The sequence below is a fragment of the Strix aluco genome, chromosome 4 (genome assembly GCF_031877795.1).
Source record: "Strix aluco isolate bStrAlu1 chromosome 4, bStrAlu1.hap1, whole genome shotgun sequence".
Taxonomy (NCBI): Eukaryota; Metazoa; Chordata; class Aves; order Strigiformes; family Strigidae; genus Strix; species Strix aluco.
In genome coordinates, this window is record NC_133934.1 from 83,104,011 (window position 1) to 83,131,678 (window position 27,668).

At 37.2% G+C, this 27,668-nt stretch overlaps 1 protein-coding gene across 9 annotated transcripts in view; it reads right to left on the reverse strand.

The window, feature by feature from the left end:
* DCLK2 (doublecortin like kinase 2) overlaps positions 1 to 27,668 on the reverse strand; it is a 99,147-nt gene that overhangs the window by 62,974 nt on the left and 8,505 nt on the right. For 7 of the 9 annotated variants that reach the window (XR_012623215.1, XR_012623214.1, XM_074823825.1 and 4 more), the window contains one exon: positions 22,878 to 23,212. Coding sequence is in view for 7 of the 9 variants with exons in the window: in XM_074823825.1 (XP_074679926.1) it covers positions 22,878 to 23,212 (335 nt within the window). In the remaining 2 variants the exon portion in view is untranslated. Of the gene's footprint in view, positions 1 to 22,877; positions 23,213 to 25,807; positions 25,986 to 27,668 lie in introns of those variants that run through there. The other 2 variants (XM_074823831.1, XM_074823830.1) reach the window with 2 other exon arrangements.

The window sequence follows — 27,668 nt, forward strand, 5'->3', positions numbered from 1 at the left end:
GGACCCCCCCACACCCCAAAGCACAGAACAAAAGCAACCCTGCACCCCAAATTCTCTAAACCATGTAACAGTACAGAAAAAAAGTGCTAAGCCCCATTTCTCAGTTAGCTGACTTTTGTGGCATCTGCTATAAGGCTTGGGTGAAGGGTTTCAGATATCCTTTTTTAAAATCCCACTGTGTTACACTTTTATTGCTATTAGCAGTTGGAACTCTACTTTGGTGAGTTAGGCAGAGGATTTAGGTGACTCAGGAGTTTTTCTGAATTAAATGCTGAGTCATTCTCTTGTTTGGGGTTCATTTTTAGGTAAAGTGTGAGCAAATTGGAAGGTGAAAAAGATGCATATAGGGTCATAAATCAGCAATAAACTACTAAATATTAAAACCCCCTAAGGTGGTCTGGATGACTGTTTCTGCTGAGCCAAAACATCAGAGACACTGCTGAACATTGGAAGCATCTGGTAACATTATCTTGTTTTGTGGAGCTCTGTATCAATTATATGATAGGTGCTTTTGAAATGCATGAGAAAGATCATCCTGTTTTGAATTAATTAGTTCAGAATTCATTACTGGTATCTGGAAATAAATTTTCAGAGAGCAGGAACAACACATCATATAGATTATGACTTAAGATCCATTTCCAAACCACTGAATTTTTTTTTTTAAAAAAAAAACTTTAAAAACACATTCCAGGCCTCCTTCTATAAGATACTGAACTATGAAGTGTAAAATGGAGCAAGCACAATTTTCAAATCATAACATCAACCACAGTGAAACTCAACACTAAAGGCCAGTCACTGAAGGCTCTGCTACCCTCAGAAAACAATGCTGGCACTTTAAAAGATTTTTTCACTTTCTTCCACTTTATGTTTGGCAATACTTGTATCAGTACTTTCTCCCAGACTCCTACCACTCATTGAAGAACAAATAAAAACCATATTTAGTCCTGTAATAAAAACCTCTTCTGACGTTAGACTTACATAAAGCTAATTTACATAATGGCAGGACCAATGCAAAATTTAGGTTTGTATAATCTTGAGATTTTGGCCAGCCAAATCTTTTCAGTGGTTTGGCTTGATCTATTTTTCAAAAATTTTACTCAAGATAACTGCTGCTAAACTGACAGTCTCCCAAATTTCTGTTTTTCCCACAATAGTTCACTAAATACATTATTTTATCTGAGGGCTTTTTTTTCAAGTAACTCGTTTTCCTCTATATAAAAGCTACTTAAAAGCATTAATATGTTACTGAAAGCCATTTAAATACAATGAAAAATGTGAATTGGGTTACATCTGTTAATTTCAAGTTGTTGGGTTTTGGTTTTTTTTAGATCACCAGTTCAAGCATTTCATCATACTTTGTTTTCACGATGCTTAAGACCTCATATATCAGACCTCATTATTTTCACTGCATTGATCACTTTTTTTTTTTTTTTACAATCAGAAAGCCAATAAATGCAGCAGAAGAATCCCTTCACATTCCTAGTCACATCATGTACAAAGCTAGCCAGTCTGGAAATCACTAATCACCTATTTCTGGTTAAATAAACAGACATACAAACAACAACCAAAACCCAGTCTGCTTCAAGCTACAACTAAGACCAGGCTATGGAACTGGAAGCAAGCATTATATATATGGAGATATCATCATTTTTTTCTCATTACACACATATCAGCGAGAGCAGTTACGAGGTAGTTTTGTGCCTGCTAGTCCCACTGTGTCATATAAATAATACTGCTTCACCATTCTTGGTTTTTTTCCCAGTTAACTAGTTTTCTTTAGAATGTGTATCTATTATATCTGTTTTCAACTTTGATGAAAGATGATTTTTTTAAAACGTTATTTAAACTACAAATATAGATGAAAACTGAAACTATGTCACTGTTTACAACAAGACTGGGAACAGATGAGGGTTCCCAGCTGTAATCCATACACAGCTAGTGACGTGGCGATCACCTCCAACCATACAGAGGGTGCTCCCTGTGTTCCTGATCCTAGGCTAGTCTGGGGCAGCTAAGAATAACAAATGCAGCCCCAGCAGGTGAATTGCCACGTTATCCTGCACAGAACTGGAAGCTACTGTAGCTGCAGCACCTCTCTGGCATCTCTCATGATGTTCCCATCACAAATCCCAAACAAGTGGAATTAATCAAAGTCCAGCTCAGTCTGGCTGAACCTAAACTGCAGCTCCAATACCTTTGCTCTATGCTCCCTATTCCAGTTTAAAGAGAATAGTATCAAAATGTTCAATCCGGTTCAAAATGTACCTAATATTTGCATAGGTAATTCTGTCAGCTGCAACAATTCAGGAATTCCTAGATTACAGGGTTTTTTTCATCATCATTATTAGGATTAATTTGCAAAACAAAAATCTTCCAAATTCCCTCCTCCTGCTCTTCCTAAAAAACAAAGCTATGGCCTCACCAAGACTAAGCAGATGTAAGATCATGGCATAAAGAACTGAAAAGTGTATTTACAATAGGCTTTTAATTTATTCTGTAATAAAAATAATGTTGAGGTTGGAGATGATAGTATCTGCATACAAGTTCTAAACTTGACTCTGCTAATACAGACTCCATCTCATGCAGACAGATCCAGGGTAGCTTTAATCCAGCCATATTCAATACTAACAGCAGCAACGCCTCAGCATAAAACTCTGCAAAAGGCAGTCTGGCATCCTGGGTACCAATACCAGCAGCTGAGGCCTGGGCTGCTGCCAGTGCACTGCTGTTGTATCAGAGCCAACTTAAAGCCAGGCTGCAGTTGCACCTATTCACTGTCAAGCAATCCTTCTGGAAGGGAAATGGATTATAAACTCAGCCCTGCTCCACGCAGAAGGGAGGTCTGTGGTACAGACAGCTCCACGGCCTGCATCTGGGTAGGCAACTGCACAGAAATGCACACTGTACCCTAGAGGCTGCTTGCAATACAATAGAATAAAAGGAGCATGGGGAGTCTCTTAATACCACAAACATACTTTGCAACTAGCAGCAGCACCATGGAGTGCTGTTTAGTAGCACATCAGGAGCAGATACTGGATCCGTTCAGAATTACACAGGCTTTGAAGCAAACGCTGCAGCAGGTTGTCATTGTCACACACTTCTGATTACACATACAGCAACATGGCACCAACCCCATTCCTCCAGTTTTCTGCGGTCAGGTCAAGATTTTATATGTTCCATCTCCAAAAATGTCTGGAGAAGCATCCCGATTTAAGCAGCACATAGTGTGACTTTTGTTTTCCTGCTAACTTCCATTACAAGTATGGCTTAATAGACCATTAGTTGTCTGATCCTGAACAAGCAGATCTAATTTCTCATATGACTAATATCTTATAGGTACTTTGTGTCAGAAACAGAAACACCTGAATTTTTGTCATTCTCCTCCTCCTCCTTAGACCACAAGAATCTTATACTCTCAAAGAGCAGAAAATGCTTCCTCGGGCATAATTTCTGACATTCTCTTCAAATGCTGAAATATCACCACAGTCTTGAGATAATATAGGCCATAAAAGGGTAAAGCAGGCACTTAAACAAAAATGTGTCAGGATATCATCATTGTATCTCACATATGAGTTATACTAACAGATTCACTTTACACCTCCTGCTCTTGCAATTCCTCCCATTGAGAGAATTTCTGTCCATACTAGAGTCCTGCTTAGAATTCCAACCACCCCCCACTTGTTTGCAGCAGTATCAGCCTTAATCCATTTAGTCACTATTGCTAAAGCAGGGGTATAGTTCTGGCAACTACTCCTTCATTATGAGGTTATTGGTGTCGTTATTTCTACTCTCAAGGTCTAAGGCTTTTGCAGATATTCCCCAGTGCTTAAAGAGCTTCCTTAAGCAGCTTCTGGGACATATGTTGTTTTTACTAGCTCTGGGTAGAGTTTCACTATGTGTGCCAAGCAGACCTCTGTCAAGGCCCTGTCAGTGGCTGATCTAGTGTTCAAAATTAGAACCCAAGCCCAGCTACTTTTGGCAGATTCACCGCAAGAGTCTTAATTCTTATCTGCATTCAGCATATCCAGTCATAGTTACTTGATTTTACTTACCCTGACATTTTCTCTGCTGGTACATTAAAATGGACTGGCAGCACAGTGCACTCTGTACAGTGCATTAAAATGGCCTGGCAGATACCTGTCTGACGTACAAAGCCTTCCCCAAACAAGCAGCTGTCTTAGAAGCCACCTCAAAGAAAATGCCTAGAGATATGATTTGTATTGATACAAACTGTCTATTCAACATTAACAACAGTCTTTTTTAATTCAATTGCAAGTGGGAAGTCTGAGGGATAACAGGCAACCTTATTCCCAGCCTTATTCCCAAAATAAGGACATAATGCTAAAAGGTTTTCTAGAAAGCATATACTGGATCACCGGAAATTTTTTTTTTTTTCCTCCTTTTTCTGAACCTCCCCAGAAATATTTCTAGTGGAGATGCAGATGCCCAAGAAGGGAATTTAAAATGATCAGCTATTACTTTACTATTCCTAATTAGCTTCTAGAAACCATCTGTTTTCTGTGAACACCATGTTGAAACTGCTGCTTAGAATACCGTATGGAAAAGTTAACTGCAACTCCAGGAATCCATGGTTCACACTGCATCTGCTAAGTATTCCATAGATGTTTCCCCGACAGGCTTTTCTTTTGTGGAAAGGAGACTGTAGCAATATATTTTGTTATAAAACTCTTTGCTTACTAGCCTAAAAAAAATCCTTTGAAATTGTTATACAAATATTTACATTCAATACATGGCAGTTACATAATGGTGCCTTTAAAGGAGTGAGAACTATTAATAAATGCAGAGGAACTCAGGCATCCTGGAATCTGTTTACATTCAAGGATTGAGCACAGCTTTCTGCAGAGCTGTATTAAATTATTTTTACAATTCCTTTATTGCATTTAAGACCCAGATCAAACAAAACATGACAGCTTAGAGGCTGCAAGTGAGCAAGTCATATTCTCTGGACTTGTGCTGGTTTTTCTCAACTCAGTATCTATCTGTACAGATATTCCTGAAGGTTTATCTAGAGACTGCTCTAAAAGATAAAATATGAAGTGACTGCACTACAAAAAAACCCAAGTTCAGTGAAAGTTCTTAGTCCTCCTGGGAAGATTTTTTTCTCTGACTTCTTTGTAATACTTAGGATAACTCTAAAAACAGTAGGCTTAAAAAAAACACCACTTAAAAAATTCACAGCAGAAGTGCAGTTTCCCCCTACACACAGTTCCTGTTAACATGCTTCACGTTTAATTAAGTACTGTCAACCTAAATTTAAGTTTACACCCCAGAAACGTTCAAGTATTGCCCTGTGCATCAGCAAGTTACTACTGCGAGAAGTATATGCGGGGAAGTAAAAACCAGTGAGACTCAGCAAGAATAGAAAAACATCAAAATTTAAGAGTACAACGGTTAAGAAAATAACATTATTTAAACCATGTACATGTTTCATCTCCCTCCAAGCTTATATTAGAGATGGGAAGACCAAAAGTTTAAAACATTTTTAAAGAGATGAAGTATTTTATGGTTTTTTATCAAGTATAGAAGTGAGAAAAGTAACTTGTATTCATTTTAATGCCTCATAGGCTACATGCAAATGTATCTACCCTCAGTCTCTAACTGTGCCACCCTCTTGGCCATGCCCTTTAGAAGTTATTCCAGTCATTTGCCAACTCAGAGATTTCACAGTAAATATTGATTTTTTTCTTTCAAAATTTGCAGCTTTCACAGATATTTTTGCTTTTAAAATATTTTCAAATAAAGGCTTTTACGTCAGTCAATCAGACTGAAGTAAAAAGACATTTATTGTGTGTCATCGTAAAGTCCCTATATACAAGGCAAATGAATGCAGAAATCCTCTACGTGGATTTATTGTCTGCCAGTATGAAGTGGCAGATGCTGCAACAGCTTTTTCTAAAACTGTCAGGTGACATTCTTTTAAAGAAACACTGCAAAAGTGCATTTCATTTATTTCATGATGGCCTCTCCAATTTCCACTTCACAATTCCTGGGAAATACAATTACTCATTCTTTACTAACACTAAGGTTGTTACAAATTCAGCTAAGGGAAGGTAAAACTTTAACCCTCTGAATTGAGTTCTGTTTAAAAAAAAAAAAAGTCTTCATTTGACAGAATTCCTAAAATATAGTCTTCATTAGACAATTTTCTTTCAGCGTAGTTAGATTATATTTACCTAATTTGAGTGTACTTCATCAATAAAAAACAAATATTTTTCATCAAGTTGCAAGATTACTAATTTTTACAATACAGTTTTAAATAACTTATTACATCCACAGCCAAAAATTCATAGTGGTTTTCTGACAGATTTGCCATTAAAAGATTTTATAATTACTCAGTACTTTGTTATAACAATGAAAAACCCCACCAAAACCAACAAAAACCCCTCCATTGATATCACTATGTTACAATGCCCATTCTTTCTCCAAATTCCATTCCATGCTGGAGGAAAGATTGCAAGAGAGGGAGGAGAAAAAACAAGTGAAAATTCACAGTCAAGTCATTTTGCTATTATTTATAAAAGGCTCATACTATTACTCTGAATAAGGTCACAACACTATTATAAGGGTCAGCATTTATTGTTATATTGATGCCATTTTAGAATTACTGAAATGTTATACCTTTCAGTAGAAACTGTATATTATCACCAGGAACCAAACAAAGTACATCCTTAACTAAAGAATTTACACCAAATCTACAAAAAAAAAAAAAAAAAAATTAAAAGCTGTGGACAATCTCAATCCTTTTAAGTTCAAAAGATGGCAAAGAGTATGTAAGCAGGTAAGGTTATCCCTCAACTTGTATGTACAACTTTGTACAACTAACACTTTGCCCAAAGATGCATTCCTTTACATACCTTCCCTAGCACATGCTAACACTACTGATGGTAGGGAAAAAAAAAAAAAAAAGGGGCGGGGGGCAAAAAAAGCGTGCCATATTTAGAGTGAAATCACTTGAGGGATTTCCAAGGCTATCTTAATACAACACAACAGCAGAAGCAAAACAAATGTAAATCGAATTCCATTAGAGAGGTGATGGAGAAGGGTCACAGTGAATTAGAGGAAGGCAGACATCAAGTTTCTGCTAAAGAAGTGATGCAGAACAAGTAATTTGCAATCAGCAATTTTATAATCACAGTTTTACAAAGGAATAGCTTGTCAAGTACTACATATTTCAAGCATATCTATGCACTAGTGAAAACATGCATTTTGGAAAATTAATTTCTCAGCACTCGGATTTTGACCTGAGAATTTAATTTTTAAAATAGTTAGAAAAACGTGTTCATGAGTTTGGAGATTTGAAGTATAACCTCTTATATCAAATTCTGTCAGCCAGATTTAACCATCAGAGAATCTAGTCTAGCAGAATATTAAAAGTGAACAATCTAATTAAACTATTCTGTTAAAAAAAAAAGATTTGCTGTTGTTTTGAGGATACAAATTCTGAAAACAGTTTTATGTATTTTACCAAATACACAAACTCAAACATATATATGGTAAAGAATGCTACTGATAAAAGTCACTTTTCTCACTGAAACCTGGTAATACACTATTAGAATGAGTTTCCTTGAAAATATTCCATTTCACAGAAAACCTACACTATCTATTATAGCAAATGGCAATTAAAAGCAAACTTTTATAAAATAAGACAGTTATAACTTGTTCCCTGTCAACTGAGGACAGTTTACAGATAAGGTTCTCTCTCAAATATTCAGGTGTCATACACAAATATCTAGCCCTTAGCTAAAAATAAATTTTGTCAAGTATGCTAGTCAGACTAAAAATGACTCACAGTATGAGGGAAGATGAATCATCTAAAACATTTTGAGTTTCATTATATATGGATATATAAAACACTGAGAAAAAACTGAGGTCACAAAGAGCCTCTAACTTCAGACTCATCCCTAGCAAAGTCAATTTACACAAGATTAATATTTATTTCACATGTCACGCCTGACAAGGCTTTTTTAGTTCAGTCCCAAGTCAATTTTGAACTTTACATAACCCTTTTTTTTCATCATACAACAGAGGAAGTGTTGTAATTCTTGCCAGTGTACTAACAAGGATTCACAGTTGGATCTGCATGTGAAAATACTGGACCTTCGCTTTCCCCTCCATCCTTCCCCGATATTTACAGCAACAAAGAATTTTTGTTCAGAGCAATGAGGATTTCAGCAATATACCCTGTTGCCAGGATCTGTATCAGTTCCCGCTGGCTTTGAAGAGAAGGAGGAAATACAGAGATTATAATTTTGGAAAAAATCTGGTGAAGGGAAAAGATTCCGTTTAAAAGGTAGATCCACTTCTAATTATCAGGCAAACAGGCCAGAAGTCTGGCTTATTTTGCCTCTAATGCACATGTGATTTCAAGAGATTTCACCAATCAGCTACAGATGAAAGGGAAAAAAACAAAACAAACCGCATGAAAAGATTTGGAAGTCATTTCAGATATATGCTGCAAATTTGAGAGCAGTGAAACACTGGGGAGTCATATTTAGCAGAAATATCTAAAGACCTATTCTCACAGTTTTTCCATTGTCCAGAAAATACACCTCAATGCCTATTCAGCATTTGTGTCCAAACACTTGAGAACAGCCACAGCAGGTATGCATCTCTTTTTCCTTGGCTTACCAGTTGACATTTTTTTATCTTTTGTAACTACAAGAGTAAGTAGAAAATGGTTTGTACAGGACAGCAATGTTCTTCATAGCATAGTACATGGACTACCCTGTTTCCTCTCTTCAGGGGGGGGGTTGATAAATAAACAACACCCTCCACTCCCAACCGTCAAGTGAAGATGCTGGTGGCAGGGCTAATGCAATGAAAGCTGCTTTTACTACTTAGTTAAGAATCCTCGTTTAAGCAAGAAGGATAAGCTGAAGTTTTCCATTTCAGATAAGCATTTAGGCACTACTGGGCTTGCATCTACCTCCCAAAAGTTGAAGAAGAAAGGTCTAGGGTGTGACACAAGGATCTTCCCCACAGTGTAAGCCTGAAGTAGAAATCTTGGAGGCCTAGCTATTAATGTTTGGAGTCCCTCTTCATTCTGAAAGCCTGTTGTGTTCCAAGTTGCTAAAAATCCCTGCAGAGTTTTTTGCCACTAATATGCAAGCAGTGGAGTAGTTTTGCATACCTTGACTTAGCAGTACTTATATAAGGAATGCATTAGACTAAGGAGGATTAAGGAGAACTAGAGCAAAAAAAGAAATGTAGCCTGATTGCACTGTGCTCTGCCTGTTCTCCCTCTAATCAGAGGTAGCTTAGTAAAAGTCCAAATAGCTGTGAGTCCATCCTTTTTCTCTAATTAGCTGGGAGTAAAGAATGAAAAACCCCTCACTCTAACAGTTCAGATGTCCAACACAACGTCAAAAGGTTGTCCCTCGCCCTGGAGATAGAACTGAACATTGAGTTTATAAAGTACATTGCTGTTCTACTTGTTCTCACTAGAAAACTACATTCGTTAAATTTGGTCATCAGAGACTGAAGGGTTTAAGTGTTGTGATCTGGCCTTGTAGACTCTATTTCGCTAATCATATTTTAATAGCTTTAGAACTAGAGGTGCTTTTTTCTTAACAGCAATCAGGCTGGATTTTCACAGATTGTCCCTCCCATACTTGATAATTTATACTTGTGTTTACCTCCAAAAACTCCATATAAATCTTATTTCTTACTAAGGACTGGGACAAAAGCTTCTTGAAAGCCTCAGATAAGACTAAGGTGCTAAACTCCTCATCATTTTAGAGGTACATAATGTCTCAGTGCTTCTGGTAATTTTCTGTTTGTGCCTTTTTATTTGTATTGGAACAAACAAAATATCCGGTAAGCCTTTATATTTCCATTAATATATGTGTAGTGTCAATCATACTTTGTAACATACACCTTAAATGAAGATGAAAGCTTTCCTAAAAAAAAAAGATATAAAAATGTTCATCCATCTAATCTGCACTTCTCTTCATGCAGATTTGGGAAAAAAAAGTTACAAAATATTATGACCAGTGAATACTCCTAATATTAGCATTTATTTTATAACTCACATATATTAAGATACATATATAGGGAAGACGGAGTTACTGTGACAGTAAATAAAGTTCCAAAATAGAAGTTCAAGGAACAGAAACTTTCACCTCACACTGATTATTGCCAAAATACGTGAGCAAGCCAGGATAGTTACTTTGGAAATTCCAGCCAAGTGTCTGCAATTTATAAGTAATAGTATCAAACACCTTCATTCCTCCACTTACTGTAATACTGTTCTACATCTTGTATATTTAGTGGCATATATATGGGAGGAAAAAGAAGTTGCTTAAAAAAATTTATTTGTGATACTTATATCTAAGTGAAACATTTGAGAAGTAGAAGATAGGGAAAAAATAACGTGCAAAAGATGAAGTGCACTGAAAGAAATCAAAATGTATTCATGTGTCAAAACCAAGCAAATATGTATAATAATTACTAGTTCAAAGAGTATTTGAAGCCCTCTCAGATCCTAAAAACTTTTCAGAAAACAGCTTTGCATGTTGGACTGAACCTTCTTTCATGGGCTTCTCAGAAGACAATGATGAGGTTCTCGCACATTCAAGTATGTACATCAGTCCAAAAGCAAGAGCAAATCCCTTCCAGTAAGGGAAGATTAGTGTGTGAACTAGAAGTACGTTCTTAAGCAAGCATCAGACTTCAAAGATTGCAGGTAATAACAAATCCATTGCCTATACCAACAGCTGCTCCAATACTAAAACTGCAGAAAATGTTATTGTTTGTCTGTGAAAACAAAGAAGGACAAAATACAGAGCTTTGTAAGTCAGATTTCATAATTTGTTCATCATCTTCCCTCTTAGACATCACAAGCTTACAATATCAATTTTGCTGTATTTATGCTTTAAGTAAAAAATATATATTTTATACTATAAGATTTACAAGTATATATTAACATAAATATTAAAAATATGCTCTAATAGATTATTTTTTACACACTACTCTGATGTACCAGAGCTTGCATGGGTACCTGCAGAAGACAGATTTCCCTGCTTAACCCCTCAGCTTCAGGGAAGTGGAGAGAATAATTTTCCCTGTGGGGCAAAAAAATCAGCCACGAGAACTGGCTAGAATACTTAAGTCTACCAGGAACCTTCGCTGTGCCATGTTTCCTCTTATGCTCATATAAAGCCAATTGTGGTATATGGATTTGGTTTGCAGAGGTGTATTTTTGTGTCAGATATCAAGCACGCCAGTGTGTTCTCTTTGCTAAGAAAGCCAGAACACTGTCCAATTTCTAGAATTATTTGTAAATACCCCATCTAAAATTACTTGGCAGTGTAGAAGCTGAGGCTATAAAGAACATTTTTTGCCTCTCCCATTCTTTCTCTGTAATACACAAACCAAGTCCCAAAATTTCATGGATTAGCAATCTTCAATTTGATACAGGTCCTGGGGATGGATCTGTGACAAGCACTATATAGAAGGACACAGCGGGCATTCCTGTTAACTATTTTGGACATAAAGCATATGAGATTGCCAATGCCAATTGGCGACTGGATATTCTCAGCCAAGCTGGTCCTTCCAGTCCTAAATCTCAACAAGCTGTTTACTTCTGCTATTCCTAAAGTGATTATATAAAGGATTCTAGCTAATAGTTACTTTTAAATGTATCTTGGCTGGATTACTATTCCGAGTTGTAACAGGATTGCAGGAAAGAAGAACTTGTATCTAAATGCATCAGAAAACTGCCACAGGTTCTAGGAAAACCTAGCAAGCAAATACTCAGAATACTTTTGTTTATAGCACAGTGTATGCTAGAAACATAATATATAGATTAGAAACATACAGAAATAGAATATTAGAAATATATTAGTACAGCTATTCTAGAAAAGTCAGTCATACAGCCATGGTGTCTCAGTTTCAATATGAGTAGAACCCCAACTGCTCAACCAAAAGCCCTTCATCAAAGTCACTATTCATTTCTGCAGGAAAGGGAGAAAAAACATCTGAAACTTGGTAATAAAGCAAACATGTCAGAGGGAAAAATATTAATTTTACAAGTTTTTTCTTACTGTCTGCCACAAGGGAAGGAGGGCCTATAAGAAAAGATAGAATGGGAAAATCAATTGCTTCTCTACTACCCCCCTAGAAGAAAAATATTACCAAGTGCACGCATTATATTCCAGTTCTATTTGTAATAGAAACAATGCTTCCTACCTCAAGAAGCATTATATACTTGACTGGGTGACAATACGTCTACCCCCCTGACAGCAACTAGATACACTGTCAATCAGTCTGCAGCCTGATCAGACATATACCACTTCTAGGGCCTTAAATTACACAGATCAAAGCTAGCTGGTGTCTGATGGCATATTCTAAGTGTCTGTATTATTGGGTCCCTTGCAAAATAAAGGGGAATAAGGCAAATTCTCTTTAACTAGGATCCAACTCCACATTTATCTATGCTTGAATCTCTCTTGTGCAATTTTATTCAGATTTAAATCAACCAGACCCAAGATTTCTTTAAAAGAGAAACTGCAAGTTTTCCACATGCACGAAAATGGCACCTCCAGAAAGCACTTACAGAGGATTCTGGCTGTCTGGTACTCAACCATCTTTATTTTTCTTAACTAACTGGCCTGTTTTCCAATAATTTTATCCAGGCTGGAATTCTCTAACTAGCTGAGTTGGAGGTTAGAGATAAGAAGGGAAAAGCCAAGAAATGCTGAACCTACTAGCCCAAAAATTCTAGCTTGCTGTTTAGTGCATGAGTTATGTTCTAGTCTTTTTGCTTTCTTATGAAATATTTTAGTTTCTTCAAAAAGCCTTCAATGACTGCAAAGCTACCCTATGCCAGGTATCAATAAAGCACCAAATAAATATGAACAAAATAAATATTTAAGACTGTGGCACAGATTGCATATTTGCACAACTAAAGAAAATGATTGTTGACTTTGTAAACACTAGAAATGTTACAAGAACACTGACTTTCACTGCCTACAGTGAAAACACTGAGTATCACTCCTTCCTATGCAAAGCTTACAAACTTCAAGCCACAAACAGGGTCATTGTTCCACTTAAATGCTGGGAAGCAATTTGCTTTTATAAGTTGGCTCGCGTTGCTATTCCTTCAACATTACTTTCCCTTCAGAGTCTTAAAAGTTCACTGCAAATTAATCGGCTAGCAATATTTTAAACGTTAAAGATGAATACTCCCTTTCCACTCTCTGACAAACTGTTTCATGTTTCCCGCCATTAATTTGTTATGGAAGAGAACACCATTTTTCTTAATAGCTGGTACAAAGCTAGAATAAAAGTTCTTATTTAAAATTTCAGCATTTATGCTTTAGTAGACTTAAGAGACACTGACAATCTGATCACAGCCAACTGAGAAACAGCTACTATAACAGATCCATCAACCTGACAACCTGGAAGACAAATCTTAAAACTAGAAAGTCTGTTTATAGATTGTGTTATGAATTTTCTCCATTCCCATTCTATCATGAAACCCTTTCATATGTGGTTGGTAAATAGCTTTACACTGTAAGGTGTAACAGGCTCCTTAAAGAAAAGTCTGCATGTTTAAATGTGACAATGCAAGAACTGTTTACTGAAGTAACAGGGTAATTTAATTACAGGAAAAAAAATCTCCAAGATCTCAAAGTAATGAGGAACCTGCAACACAAATCCTAATCTGGCATATGACAGCTGCAGAATGAATTCAAAAGATTTTTACCAGACTAATTATCTGTTAATGGCTAGGCTCAACGGGACACAACAAATTCCCAAGGTTTAGTTTCCAAGCCATGTGATTCAATCTTTAGCATGGCAGATGGCAGACAATGACTGCATACTGCTTTTTTATTCCAAGAGCTACACACACCATTTCTGTAACCCAGCACTAAAATTATTGTAATCATACATCAACAAAGGTACAACGTTACCACTGGTGACACCACTATTTTTGCAGTGATTGCTTCCCACACTGTGCAGCATGTCATTTTTATTAAGTGCTGTCAGCTCTTGGTGTGCACAGACAAAAATCAAAAACCCAGCAGGATTTATCTTCTCTATAGATCCACAAAGACTCCAGCAAGTTGGATGCCACTTTTAACAGGACACACATGCTTGCTTTTAGTTAAAATATCAGCAATTTTTTTCAGTTGCCATACTCTAATTTAAAAGTGCTGACTTCACATCAGGGTCTCAGTTTGTGTTCATTTTTAGAAATACTCTATTATTTTAACATTGCACTTCACCAATCTGTTAGTTTGACGGCGGTGGGTATTACTAATTATATATTTAAACCTTACCTCACCGAAAAAGATTACGTATCCCTGGGGGGAGGAAAGAGATATAAGTTTCTATTTTATCTGTACTGTATTTTGAGTTATTGATCTCCAGAAAGTAAGAATAATACACAGGGGTTCCCCCCCCCCCTCCCCCCAACAAATTCTAAAGACCTTTGTTCCAGAGCGCCAAGTTTTCCAGTGCCTGACTGCAGCTATTTCACATGGCATGGCCTTTATTTTTTGCATATGCAACAAAGCTGATGAGCTTCCTCAGCACTATTGTTCACTTACAGTTTAAGATGTTCTTCTGAGATGACTCACTAGATATTCAAGGTTCTGTTTCTTTTTTAATACTTCTTCTGTAGCACCTTAAGCATCATAATTTTGTTACTTCTAAACAAAATCCTTCCCATTTTGCATTTTCTTTTTTCCTCAAAATGGTAATTGGACAACTGTGATAAAAATTGTAAATACTTTCTAGGGTAAATCCTAAATCACACATTATCTGCCTGTGGCCTTTACACTACTGTATGTAATGAAAATGCTGTAGAAAGTGTTCCATGACAAGATTTGTAGCTGGGAAAAGATCTCTGTATTTTCATATTTTGGGTATTTTTCAGATCCCTGCTTCTATGACAGGGCACAGTTAATTTCAGGTTAGTTTCAGATAACACTTCCTGCCATAAATAACTACAGATGGGAATACTTCTATGTCCATGGATGGAGGCCAAAATTATCTCCTCTGCTCAAGTACACTATTTCCTCCTTTCTTCCAGCAATAAATAACCACAGCTTCCAGTTCTGAGCATACTGATTGAAAGTCTGAACAAAAATATCACGTAGTGGTGTCCATGGATGAATTCATTTCCTGTCATACAGACTTCCTCAAGATTAGGGCCACTTTAATTCTTTTGTTTTCCTTAGACTTGCAAGATTTGTATCCCACACTGACTAGACTGACATCTCTCCACAACTGTTCTCTGAAACAATTCTAGCCACTAGTACAAGCTCAACTTGCCCTACATCACATTTCACATCAAATATTAAGAGGTTTGCTAGCATTGGGATAAAACTTTAACTGTAAGCCCTGCTGCAGGAATTCTCTGTGGGATGCAGGTGTGTATAGATGCACATTTTAATGTGAACTGGTATTCAGAGTTTTTTTTACCTCTAGCTCAACAGCTCTTCCAAAGTTGTAGATAGCCTTTAGTTACAGAAAACACTCAAAAACAAACAAAAAAGTTTTCAGAAACCTCAGAGACTGTTACACCCTGTTTATCTGCTCCAACAAAAATCACCTCTTCATTAATCTTATTTTTACAGTGACTATTTACCACTGAGTTCCACTGGATCTGATTAACTTTAAGCTTATTATTTCTTTTCCTATACACAAGGAAGTAATTTGCTTTTTCTTTGCTGCTAGCTTTTGTTGTTAATCCCCCCAAAAACTTGTTAATGATCTTTCTCTAGTCTAAGCAATCCCATTTCCTTCAATCTTTCTTCATAGAACATGTTTTCTTCATTCTTTTTACTCTTCTCTGGATTTTCCATAATAAAAGCTGTCTCTTACTGCTGTCATTGCACTGAGCGAGACAGAGCAGAACGGCCACCTGACACACACATCAGAAACAAGATGATTGACCATAACTTCAGTATGGATGCTGGCTTTCCTCTGCTACACACAACCATTGACACTGTTAATTCAACTTCAGCTGTAATCCTTTACCACTTTAATCAGAACTACTTGCCACTTCCTATCTGCATTGTTAATAACCAATGAGTCTAAGATTACTCAACCTGCTTTATCCTAAGCTATTCTGCTGCCCAGGTGTCCTGTAGCTCATGTGCTTGGTGTCTTCTTTGTATTTATGAAGCGTATCCTCCATTCCATCTTCCAGGTCACTTACAGTGACTAGCACAGACACATACTCATTGACCCCTACTCAATGTAAAATTCCAGTTTGGCAGTGAATCATCAATAAACACAGAATCATTCAGGTTGGAAAAGACCCTTGGGATCATCGAGTCCAACCATCAGCCCCACTCCACAAAGTTCTCCCCTACACCATATCCCCCAACATCTCATCCAAATGACCCTTAAACACATCCAGGGATGGTGACTCCACCCCCTCCCTGGGCAGCCTATTCCACTGTCTGACCACTCTTTCTGGGAAAAATGTTTTCCTAATGTCCAGTCTGAACCTCCCCTGTTGCAGTTTAAATCATTCAGAACAACAGTATTCCAATTGTGCATCTCTAAGTAGTGTATTTTTTCTAGACTGTGCTTCCCTAGCTGAGTGCTGTGAAAAGACAGTGTCAAAAAACTTACTTCAGATACAAGGAAGTAGCCACTATTGTTTTCCTCCCCTTTTCTCTCTCCCCAATCAAGTAATTGTTTCATAACTCTTTCTTGTTAAAAAAAACACCAACAAAAAAAATCCCACCCCCCCCCCCCAAAGCCCCACATCATACACTCTGTTGAAGCATTTTGTGTCCTGAGCTCAACTGAAAACAGCAGGCTCCCTGAACAGACAGGTGGTATGTCAGAGCCCTTCCAGCCTATAATACACATAAAGGTGACTGTACCAAATAACGCGGAACTTTTCAACTTCCAGATAACAGAGGTGTTCCACTGCTACATATTTACTTATAAAAAGGGAAAAGGATCCAGCCAATCATCAACAAGTGATTCACAGTATTGCTTCCCCAATTTTTTTCCCCATAAGTCTCAGAGTGAAGTTTATTTAGCTCAACCTTAGGGACACTCCTCTCATCCAATGAGTATCAGCTGCAGGATGATTAGACTCTTCCAGCACTCCTCTATAGCCTTTTTCAGGGTTCCCCTATGCCTTGGAAAGTAATCTTTAGCTCTTCCACACTGGTTTTGTCTCATGTCCATCCAGTGAATGAGAAACATGGCTCTTGAAAACATCTATTTTGAGCTTTTCTTTTCCTCCTCTCTACTGTTAGTGTGTATGATTTCTGATTTAATTTCCCAGGCCACTTAGTTCCTATACTCTTGAAAGGTCTGTCTCTCAGAAGTTCTACTCTCTCTTTTAAATTCAATCTAAACACTATTTCTGATTGCATCTCTATCAATATGTTTCACTGTTTCTCACACAACATTAGTTTGTGGGCTCGTCAGCTAAAAAAAACCCCAAACCAAGGAAAAAAAAACCCAAACCAGCAATATCTATGCTTTTCTCAAGTTGATACTTCACTCTTATGTTGCAGTACTATCCACTCCAAGAGGTCTCAGAGGTCCTGTTCCCATCCTCTCATACGATGTTGCACACACTCTGCTGATATATTGGTTTATAAGACTTGGATAAAGATTGGAGTGTTTTTTTCCCCCCCAGAGCAGACATAACTCTCATTTGTGAAATTTGCAACAAAACAAGATTAACCTACTTTTCCAGTGGACATCAACCATGAATTCTGAAAAGCCTTCCTATCTACTCTTTTAGTAGTTTTATTGTCAATCACATTCACAGCGTCAAATAACCAAGCAATCTGCTACAGTTTGTTTTTTTAAATTGCTTTCTAAAAGTTGACTCTACCACTCCTCACCCTCAGCCTTTAAGATAAATGAAGGAACTATCATTACTGTTCAGTCTCGAAGCTAGGCGAGGAAAGACTCCTTGCCCACAAATGCCAAACTTCTGTGGGATCTACAATGCAGAGAATTACTCCCTTTGCAGCTGCCACTGACATTCCTCTATAACCATATATAAACCTTTTTAAGAGTTGAGAAATGCAAGGGCTTAAGGATTTTTTCCCCTCATATTTGCTGGCTAATACAACATTTCAGCTTAAAGTGCTATTTTAAGTTTCAGCAGAACTGCGAAAAAATGCACTTGCAAAATTGCCTGTAGCAGAAATTAAATATGTCTTATTTCCAGTACATTTGTGAAAATGCCTATGGTAGGTTAGAACCTGAGACATAAAATAAAGACTTCTTTTGGTTTCAGTAACCTTCAACTACACATAATGCCTGCTAACATGGAAGCAAGTTTCTATTACAGTTGTTTCTCAGCTTGCAATGAGATATCAGACAAAAAAACAAATTACACCTAACTCCTAGTGCCTGGTTCCTTAAAAAAAAAAAAGCGTACTCTGATGAATAAGATACTGTTGAAAACCAAGTAGTCTTTCAACTGTCATCAAGTAAGACAGAATTGAACTAAAGGTAAATATTTGCTAAAACTCAGTTAACTGCAATAAAATGATGCTTGTGGTCCCTTCTAACCTGGTATTCTACGACTCTATAAAAATTATTTTTTTAAAAAAAAAAAATCTCATCCAAGTACGACTTTGGATACAAAACTGGAAAACTGAGAAAAACAAAATCCATACATTCCAAAACTTGTTTCAGTACTAAAGAGTCAGCTCTCACTGAGATTAAGATTCTAGTAAAAATACTATTAACGGAGATTTACAGACCTGAATGACAAAAGCATATGTGCCAAAAAAACCTGAAACAAGAATATGGGGAATACCAGTTGAACAAGATCTTTCCTGCTCTTCCCTTGTTTTGGTTTCTGCCCTATGTCTATAATGGGTATGTTAACAGCTCCAGCTGGTCTCCTTAGTATTTCCACTACAAAGCAAATACAAAATTCAGTTTACACAACCTGTCATCTCTACTAAGAATTTTCAAGTCTGTCTCTGGAAAATGAAAAATTGCTGAGGAGAGCATGATGAGTCTGATGAATACTTTCAAATGAAATACCTGCTTTTTTCAGTTACCCATTTAATTTTAATGAGCACCTCATGAAAAACTTTGTTAACAGAAAATTAGGGAGCTTTTGGTTTCAGAGATAGACACCAACACACCTGTGGGCCCATCAAAATACACCTTTAAAATAAGGCTTATTTGGGGTATGTTCTCACTAATCTGGGAATGGAGTACAGAAAAGGTGGCTCATCCAGCTTTTCATTCCTGTTACAGATATTAATCCATGAAACTGCAACACAATGCAAGCTTAAAAAGTTACTATGTTCCTGGAGTGAAGATCTGATTTTCTTTTGTGTGTCAAATAATACATGCCTCAGAGTTATGTATGGCTTTTTGTCAGCTTCACACAGAAAATTCCATACACCCACCCCATACATTATATTTTTTTAAACAATTAGTGCAGGTAATTTACCATTAGCTTGCTATCCTACACTTAACAATGACTGAAGCTTGAGGCTTGTTTAGCAAGATAGAAACCCTCCATGCTCTTCCAAGATAACCAAGGAGTTAACTTCCCAACTGGAGAAATTTCAGTCTGACTGTCCTTGCTTCACAGTAGGATAGTGACAGATTCCAGGGAAAATGCAGCCAAGTAAGGAAAACACTTTGGTCAAGCAAATACATTAGGCAAGCCTCAATGTCAGAAGCACAAAGACTGGAATAGCAGAAGCCTGCACTGCAAAGTTAAAGCTTAGTTACTTTTACAGGAATATTTCTCCTCACATAGAAACCATCACAAAAGTCTTGGGAGGTAAAAAAAGTTGGTTGCTCAACAGCTTAAAACTGAAAAGTCAGCCTTGCATCAATGTAGTTAAATTCTGTACTTGAGGCTACAAAGCACTAATATGCTAAGTTACAGCATCCATATTGAAACTGAAAATAAAAGGAAGCCTTTTAAATGTTATAAGATCTTGCAATTAAAAGCTAGACAACTGTCTGTCTTCATACACAATAATCCAGGAAAATATCCAACGTGGATGTTATTCTCTGTGTTACTATCACCATCAAGATGTTGCTACAGCCAAGATTCATGAAGTCAGAAGAGTAAATAAAAACTATTTTGAGGACATCCTTTCTGTTGTACTCCTCAAAATGAAAAAGATTTCTTCATAGATCACCGGTTTCATGATCATTTCTTACTATACATGTTAAATTGTTCTACTGGAAAACAAAATTGCCCCATAAATTAACAGAACAGCACATTCTCTAATAAAAGGATACAAATTCTATACATGCATGTTTTAAACACCTGAATTTCAGCATCAATTCCATATTAAACAGAAAATACAACCTAAACCTATTCACTCACCAAAAAATGCTAAAAATATGTATTTCCTCAGAGATAAAAATATGAAGGAGCAGGGGAAAGGAAAAACAAAACCCTGAGAACACAAGAGCTACATTTATAGGAACATAGCCACTTACAAAATGCCTTTTTTTTTTTTATATGGTTGCCTTTCAAGCTGTGCCAACACTACAACAAACATAAAAGATCTGCCTCCTTAGCAGATTTAGAAGAATAAGCAATTACTACATTAGAGAAAATAGGCTCAGAAATTTCCATCAATTGGTAATTGGCAGCAGAGAAACTCTTTATTTGCCAAACCCCACAAAGCCCTTGGGCACCAACCCCTACATATCCCAGCAATGAACAAAGAAAAAAAAAAAAAACAAAACCAAAAACAACGCTATTGACTCACCCTGGGGTCAGCCCTTCACTTTGGGGAAGAAGAAACAAACAGAAACACCCCCCAGAAGTCTTTATCTTCCTAGATAAGCAGAAGGAGGCTTTTATTATCAGGGTGTTTAAAGCTATAGGTCTTCTATCTGGGGCACTATATCCCATGACCACTTAAATCACGATTATACTATGGTTGTGCAAGGAAAGGCTCCTTCCCAAAGTCTCTGGAAAAGCCTCTCTTCCAAGTGGAAGGGAGGTCTCCACATTTGAGCACTACTACTGCTCAAACAGTTTATACAGAGAGGCAGTTGTAAGGAGCAGCTATTTGCAGGCTGTTAGCAGTGAGAACTAGGGATTTCTCAATCCTGCTTGAGGGCACCTACATCTGAAGTCCAAGTTTAATTATTGCCTTTACCATAGAAGGGGCAGGAGGAGGTACTACAGCAATTAGAAATCTTACACTTATTGTGTAGCATTGCTAATGACTGGTCATCCTGGCTGTGGACTGAAGACAGCCATCATCCACCATGGGTGACAGTAATGTGTAAGCAATATATGTGAGATTGAGTGTTAATTAATTTTATTGATCCCTGATGCACTACTGCATCTTCCACATCAGTGCAGACTAGAGAGCTTCTACTGTATTAACAATGCAACAGAAGAGGTGAATCCAAACTGAGAATCCTAATCTTTGCAGTTTCCTTTCCTGACTCTATCTACTTGCTTGAGAAGGTTAAAATCATCTTCTCTAAGACAATAACAGAAGACTTCGTGGGTAGAAGAGACTAATTACTGTATAATAAATATCCTCAAAACTATTTTATTATGAATTAAATTACACATGACCAAACCACATTTCAGATGTTCCTAGAAAGGATTCTCTCTTAAGAAATCATGTTAACAAATCTCATTAAAAATCAAACCTATTAGAAGAACTAAAGAGCACATTATAGTGCCACCAAATACTGAAAATCAAGAGTCTTAATGATGCTTTGCCTCGCTATATTTAATACCAAAGAACAGAAGTTCTTTTCAAGTACTTAATTGTAAAAAGCGTGTCCACAGCACACAGAGCATAACTAGAGAGACAAACCTCATAGAGACAACCTGAGTAAGTGCACTTGTTCTGCAATACATTTGCTAGCAACTTTCAACACAGAAAGGTGCTTTTTAAGTAGTCCGTAGGATTACAATCATTATAAAAAGCTTGACAATAAAAATTCCCACATCTGTTTGAACACAGCTGAAACTTTTACAAGTAGTTCATATATAGGTATGCAGGTATGCAAAAATACCTGTTGAATAAGCTAGGATCCTAATATTTAGTCAACAATAGTCCAGCTACCTGATACTGAATGTGATCTACTTTGCAGCCTGTGTTGCTCTGTATTACTAAGTCACAACGCTGCCAAAGTTCCACATCAGTGTCAAATAAAAAGTATCAAGTATCAGAGTCCTGTTCCATGAAGGGCTGAGTCATTAACCTGACTGATCAACAGCAAATGTATCCTGACACTTTAACCTGGTTGCAGCAGAACATTCTGTGGGCCACTCCTTTGTATTTTGGAGTGAAAATAAAGACCTACCACATCATCAATCCTGGCAGCATGTTTTTGCAGTGGTAAAACTAAAAGCAAGTTGCAAAGATACAACCACCCAGCCAGAATTACTCATTTCAGATAAAATTCTTGACCTTAGATCATGTCAGTTACTACCTCCAGCAATACATTTCAGTCCTTCTGCTACTTAAATAGCAATCTGTGGAAGTGAAATGGAAGGAGGCAGCAATATTTTTCTTATACCACTCAGCACTATGTAGTAGTATGAAAACATGACTCTGCTTCTCAAAACACATATGTATTTTAACAAGTTTGCTTTCAAATAAACCATATTACTTAATCAACAGGCACTTTTTTTAGCAATGCAACAGTATATGAAAAAGATTTTTTTTTACTGAGAACATAAAGCAGTCAACTCCTTTTGAATTATACACAATTCTATTTTTTTGTAGATGACACTATTTTAATATAAATATTAAAAGCTGCCATATATTAAACTGTCCTTATTCAGAAGCAGGTTAAAGCATATACAGTAACAAGAATTCAAGTTACGAAAACAAAGAAGCTTGATTAACTCATAATTCTGAGATGGTCACAGCAATTTATTCTCCTACCTGCTTTCCATCCAGTGTACAAAGTCTCTTGACTACCCCCGAATCTAACTTAATGGCTTCTGTGATGTCAGTCAAGACCTGTTCGAAGGAGTGAGCAGTCTTCTTATTCAGCAGAATTCTCACAGCTTTCCGTGGTTTTACTCCACTCCTAATAACAGTCACTAGTTTGGGTTTAATGAAATCTTTACTCTCCTTCACTTCACTCTTTGTGGCTGTCAAAGATGTCAAGGATCGAGTGGATCCAGTCCTTATGTTCACACACCAGTTTGGATTGACATTCTTGGTGTAATCAACTTTGCGATATGGTTCATTGGAGGCACATACATAACTTTCACCTGAAAAGAAGATGACATTTTCATAATTTAAGGGGTTTTGCAGCTATTTTTTTTGTCAATTTAAAAAAATGACAAATTTTTCAAAGGACTGATTTGCCTGTATTTTGACTGCAGGCTATTTAAAATGGAGAACTGTAAATTATCAGAGCTTTCCATCCAAACGATACTCTCATAGAGGGGTTTCAACGGGTTTCAAAAGACCTCTAGTTAAGAAATAAAATTAAAAAACCAAAATAGTAAAGGGTAATCAGGGGGTTGAAGATATTTCCCATTTCTTTTGGATCATAAGTTCTGACTGCAGAGTCATTTTGCAAGTGCTTAAATTTCTTGAGCTCACAAGACATGACATTAAGAGCATTCTCCTACAGCACGTATCCACATCCTTCCCTATATATTCCTCAAATATATACTTCAAGATGTGTACACACATGCCTATGTTTAATAATGAATTATTTCATAAAGAGCAAGTTTTAACAGAATAAAATTCAAGCATCTCAAGATCCTTGCTCTGGAGGACACATTAATTTACCAGAAGTTATTGCCTTTCTACGAAGGATACACTGTTGAAATATATTCACTTCAGCATTTTTTAGACCAACAAACGCCTGTTGAGGCCACAAACGAGACTTTGAGACTAGAAGAATATGGAAGGCCATCTACACTTTCCCATTTTAATTTCTTTCCTAATTCAAATCCTGCTCTGCTGATACCTTCTGAAGTCATGCAAGGGAGGTCAGAGGACAAAAAATGTTATCATAGGCTAGTAATACACAACTTTACATCAAATCATTTAAAGTGGTACCAGCCATGACGCAGACCTAACTTGTTACTTTTCTCCATTTGTTGACATCAAACAAGGCTGGAGACTAATTGGCTTTTTTTTTATTTTTAGAAGAGGACAGTTTTCTCTTCAAACTGCTGTTTGTTGTTTATCACAACTCTTTTAACATCTGACAGCGATAGTCAAGATGCAGACCATGACAAAAGACATCTTTAGCTCTAGGTTATTTTGGTAACCCATATCCTTGGAGTCTCATAAAATGACATCCAAAGACTTTCTCAAAGAGGTAAAGTATTGCCAGAGGATGAAAGGGAAGCATTCAAAACTGACAGAACACACCATTCCTCCAGGCAGAAGAGCTACCTATATCTTAAAAACCTTGTACTCGAGGTCACTGGTGGAACAAACCAAACTCACCTTCTATATACTCAGCAAGCAGAGTAAAGAGTACCCATACATCTACTGGACAGTACTGTAAAAGTTACAAAATGTACACCTATGTTTAGATACACACTGGAAAACTTTTAAACAACACTTTCTAAACTCTAGTTTGGAGAGCTGATTTAGCTTAGAAGTTGTATATCTTATTCTAAAACCAAGATAGCAAACTACTTTCAAACCCCTCAAGAATTACTGTGACTCGAAAGACTTTTTCATGTTTCTTTTCCTATACCAACTGCACTGCTTTCTGATTTATCTTGTATTTAGACCTTCTTGAAAGTCTACTTGCTGTATTTGGAAGAAAACAGATTATAAATAATAATGATTTTGTTTGGGAAAGTTTGGCAGCCAGTTCTGCCTCCACAAACATCACTGGGACTGTACTCCACTGAGGTACAAAAACAACTTGGTGTGAGGTTTCATGGATGCCACTGCCTTGCCTGTATTCTTCCTCCCTCATTGACTCAGCAGTGCACAAAACAGAAACCAATACAGGCAAAACCAGACTCCTCCTCTTTCCCCAAAAAATAAGCAACAAAAAATGAGCTGTTTTCAGCCCATAAACTCCTTGAATGCAATTTCCACACAACTGCATGCACACTAGCACTAATGTACAGGTAGGGAAAAAACAAAACAAACCACACCACTTAGGAAGAACTGTGGTGGCCTAGAAGCTCGTTGCCCCAGAACTACATACTAAGTTGCAACAAGTCTCCAGGCAATCTGATTTAACCAGACCTGCTTTGAGCAAGATGTTGGATGAGATGACCTCAGAAGGTCCCTTCCAAACTGAATTATCCCATGACTCTAAATAGGCGGACCATCCCCTTTCAACAGCTGTTTTCAGAGATCTTTTGCTCATCTAAGCTGTTACTGTGAAATAGCATGAGATACTCAAGTTTTGTTACAGCAGCTCAGCTGCAACCGAAAGAAAAGGCTTCCCCCTCTACATCCTCTTAATACCAGATTCAAAGGCCTATGCTTATTTTCTGAACAATTTCTAATAAGCCATGAAGCTGTCTATCTCTAAGCATAGTGCTGCCAAATAAGAAGCCTCTCAAAGAAGCTGATAGTTCTAATTCACACCAATAGACTTAGTAGCACTGTAACTGCTGATCATTTTGTTATTCTCCCCCCTACAACTAGTTTACTCAGTGATCTAGAACCCTGACATGGTTTAACCCCAGCCAGCAACTAAGCACAGCTGCTTGCTCACTCCACTCCCCCCCCACCCCACCCCCCCCACCCCGGTGGGATGGGAGAGAGAATCAGAAGATTAGAAGTGAGAAAACTTGTGGATTGAGATAAAACCAGTTTAATAGGTAAAGCAAAAGCTGCACATGCAAGCAAAGCAAAATAAGGAATTAATTCACCACTTCTCATGGGCAGGCAGGGGTTCAGCCACCTCCAGGACAGCAGGGCTCCACCACGTGTAACAGTGACTTGGGAAGACAAACACCATCACTTTGAATGTCACCCCCTTCCTTCTTCTTCTTCCCTCAGCTTTTATTGCTGAGCACGATGCCATATGGTCTGGGATATCCCTTGGGTCAGTTGGGCTCAGCTGTCCCAGCTCTGTCCCCTCCCAACTTCTTGGGCACACCCAGCCTACCCGCTGGTGGGGCGGGCTGAGAAGCAGCAAAGGCCTTGACACTATGTAAGCACTGCTCAGCAGTAACTAAAACATCCCTGTACTATCAACATTGTTTCCAGCACAAATTCAAAACATAGCCCCATACTAGCTACTATCAAGAAAGTTACACAACCCTTGGCACAAACCCTTAGAACAATTTTTTCCACGATTACATGCTAAACTTTTTATGGATGCACCTAGCAAGTGACTTTGCTTTCTATGTATGCATGTTAGTTAAGAATGCTAATTATTATTTCCTCCTACAAAAAATGAACAGAAGGTAATTTAGTCATTATTCTGAGAGCATTACATTAGGCGTTCAACTTTGGAAAGTCCCTGAGCACTTGCTTTGAAGTTTATTGAACTGTATAAGACTTTGGTAATATTTAATCATCCCCAGATAATAATTCATATATAAATAAACCTGACAGCATCCTATGCATAAGACACTTCCTAAACACACTGAGTGCCCCCAGCATCTCAAGGATTTTACATAAGCTTCAGTACATGAAGTCACCCGTCACTTCAGAGTAACCTCTTCAGTACAACCTGTTCAGCTGTGTGCAAAAGAGTTAAATAAATTCCAGCAATCAGCACTACAGGTATCTCAAAACTCATCATCATTGAGCATGTTCAGAATTAGCCTTTCAAACTCAAAAAGAAAGCACTTCCTAGACCACTAAAAAACCCAGTAAATGCACACAAGACAATTCAAAGTTAAATCTTCAGGGCTGAAGCTTAAATTAACAGTTAAAAAAATAAAACAAACCACAAAACAAAAATCCCTCAAAATTAACGCTACTCAGAAACAGGCTCTCCAACTTGAAATAAATTAATTGCTTTATGTAAAGAAGTACAGATAGAGGACAAAAGGTCCCTTTGCTAGAGGATTTACCATAGAAGAGTCTCAACATGGTACGCTAGCTTTGTCTTTTACAGACGTGATCATAACAGAATATCTTATTTATACTGTCATGGAATGTGATCTACTGTCTGTCAGAGCTGTACTACAACACCCTTTAGGACAGCAGAAATGGTCCTGTTATAAAATTTTCAGTCAGTATTAAATCAGAGGATCTTTATTTCTTTAAAAGAGCAGTGTAAAACTCTTCACCTTCTACTAGTTTCTTTGCTTGACACATGAATAAAATAATTTCTTGATTATCTGAACAGGTTGCAATACCTGTTTACTACAGATTTCTTATTATTTCTTTTCCTTTAAGCAGAGGCCTTAGTTTTCTTCTTCTGATGAAAAAAAAATACAAGGTGCTTTCAACTTAAAACAAAGTAATACCTTAGAAAACTTGTTTCAACTGCCTTAAGTTGAAGCACAAACTATTTTAGCTTTAACAAAAAAAAAAAAAAAAAGTAGTATCTGGCAAAACTGACTGCAAAATTTCCTATAATTGGCAGCTACAGGAATGATTAATTACTTGAGAACTGTAGTATATTACAGATTGTTTAGTAAGTGTTTTAAATTCCATGCCTGCTTTCTTACACCAGTCATAAACTAAACTTAGTTACTAACACAGGTTCTACATGGAAAACAGATTTTACTACTACACCTGCAAGGCAGGCACGTATGGGAGGATTAGAGTAAG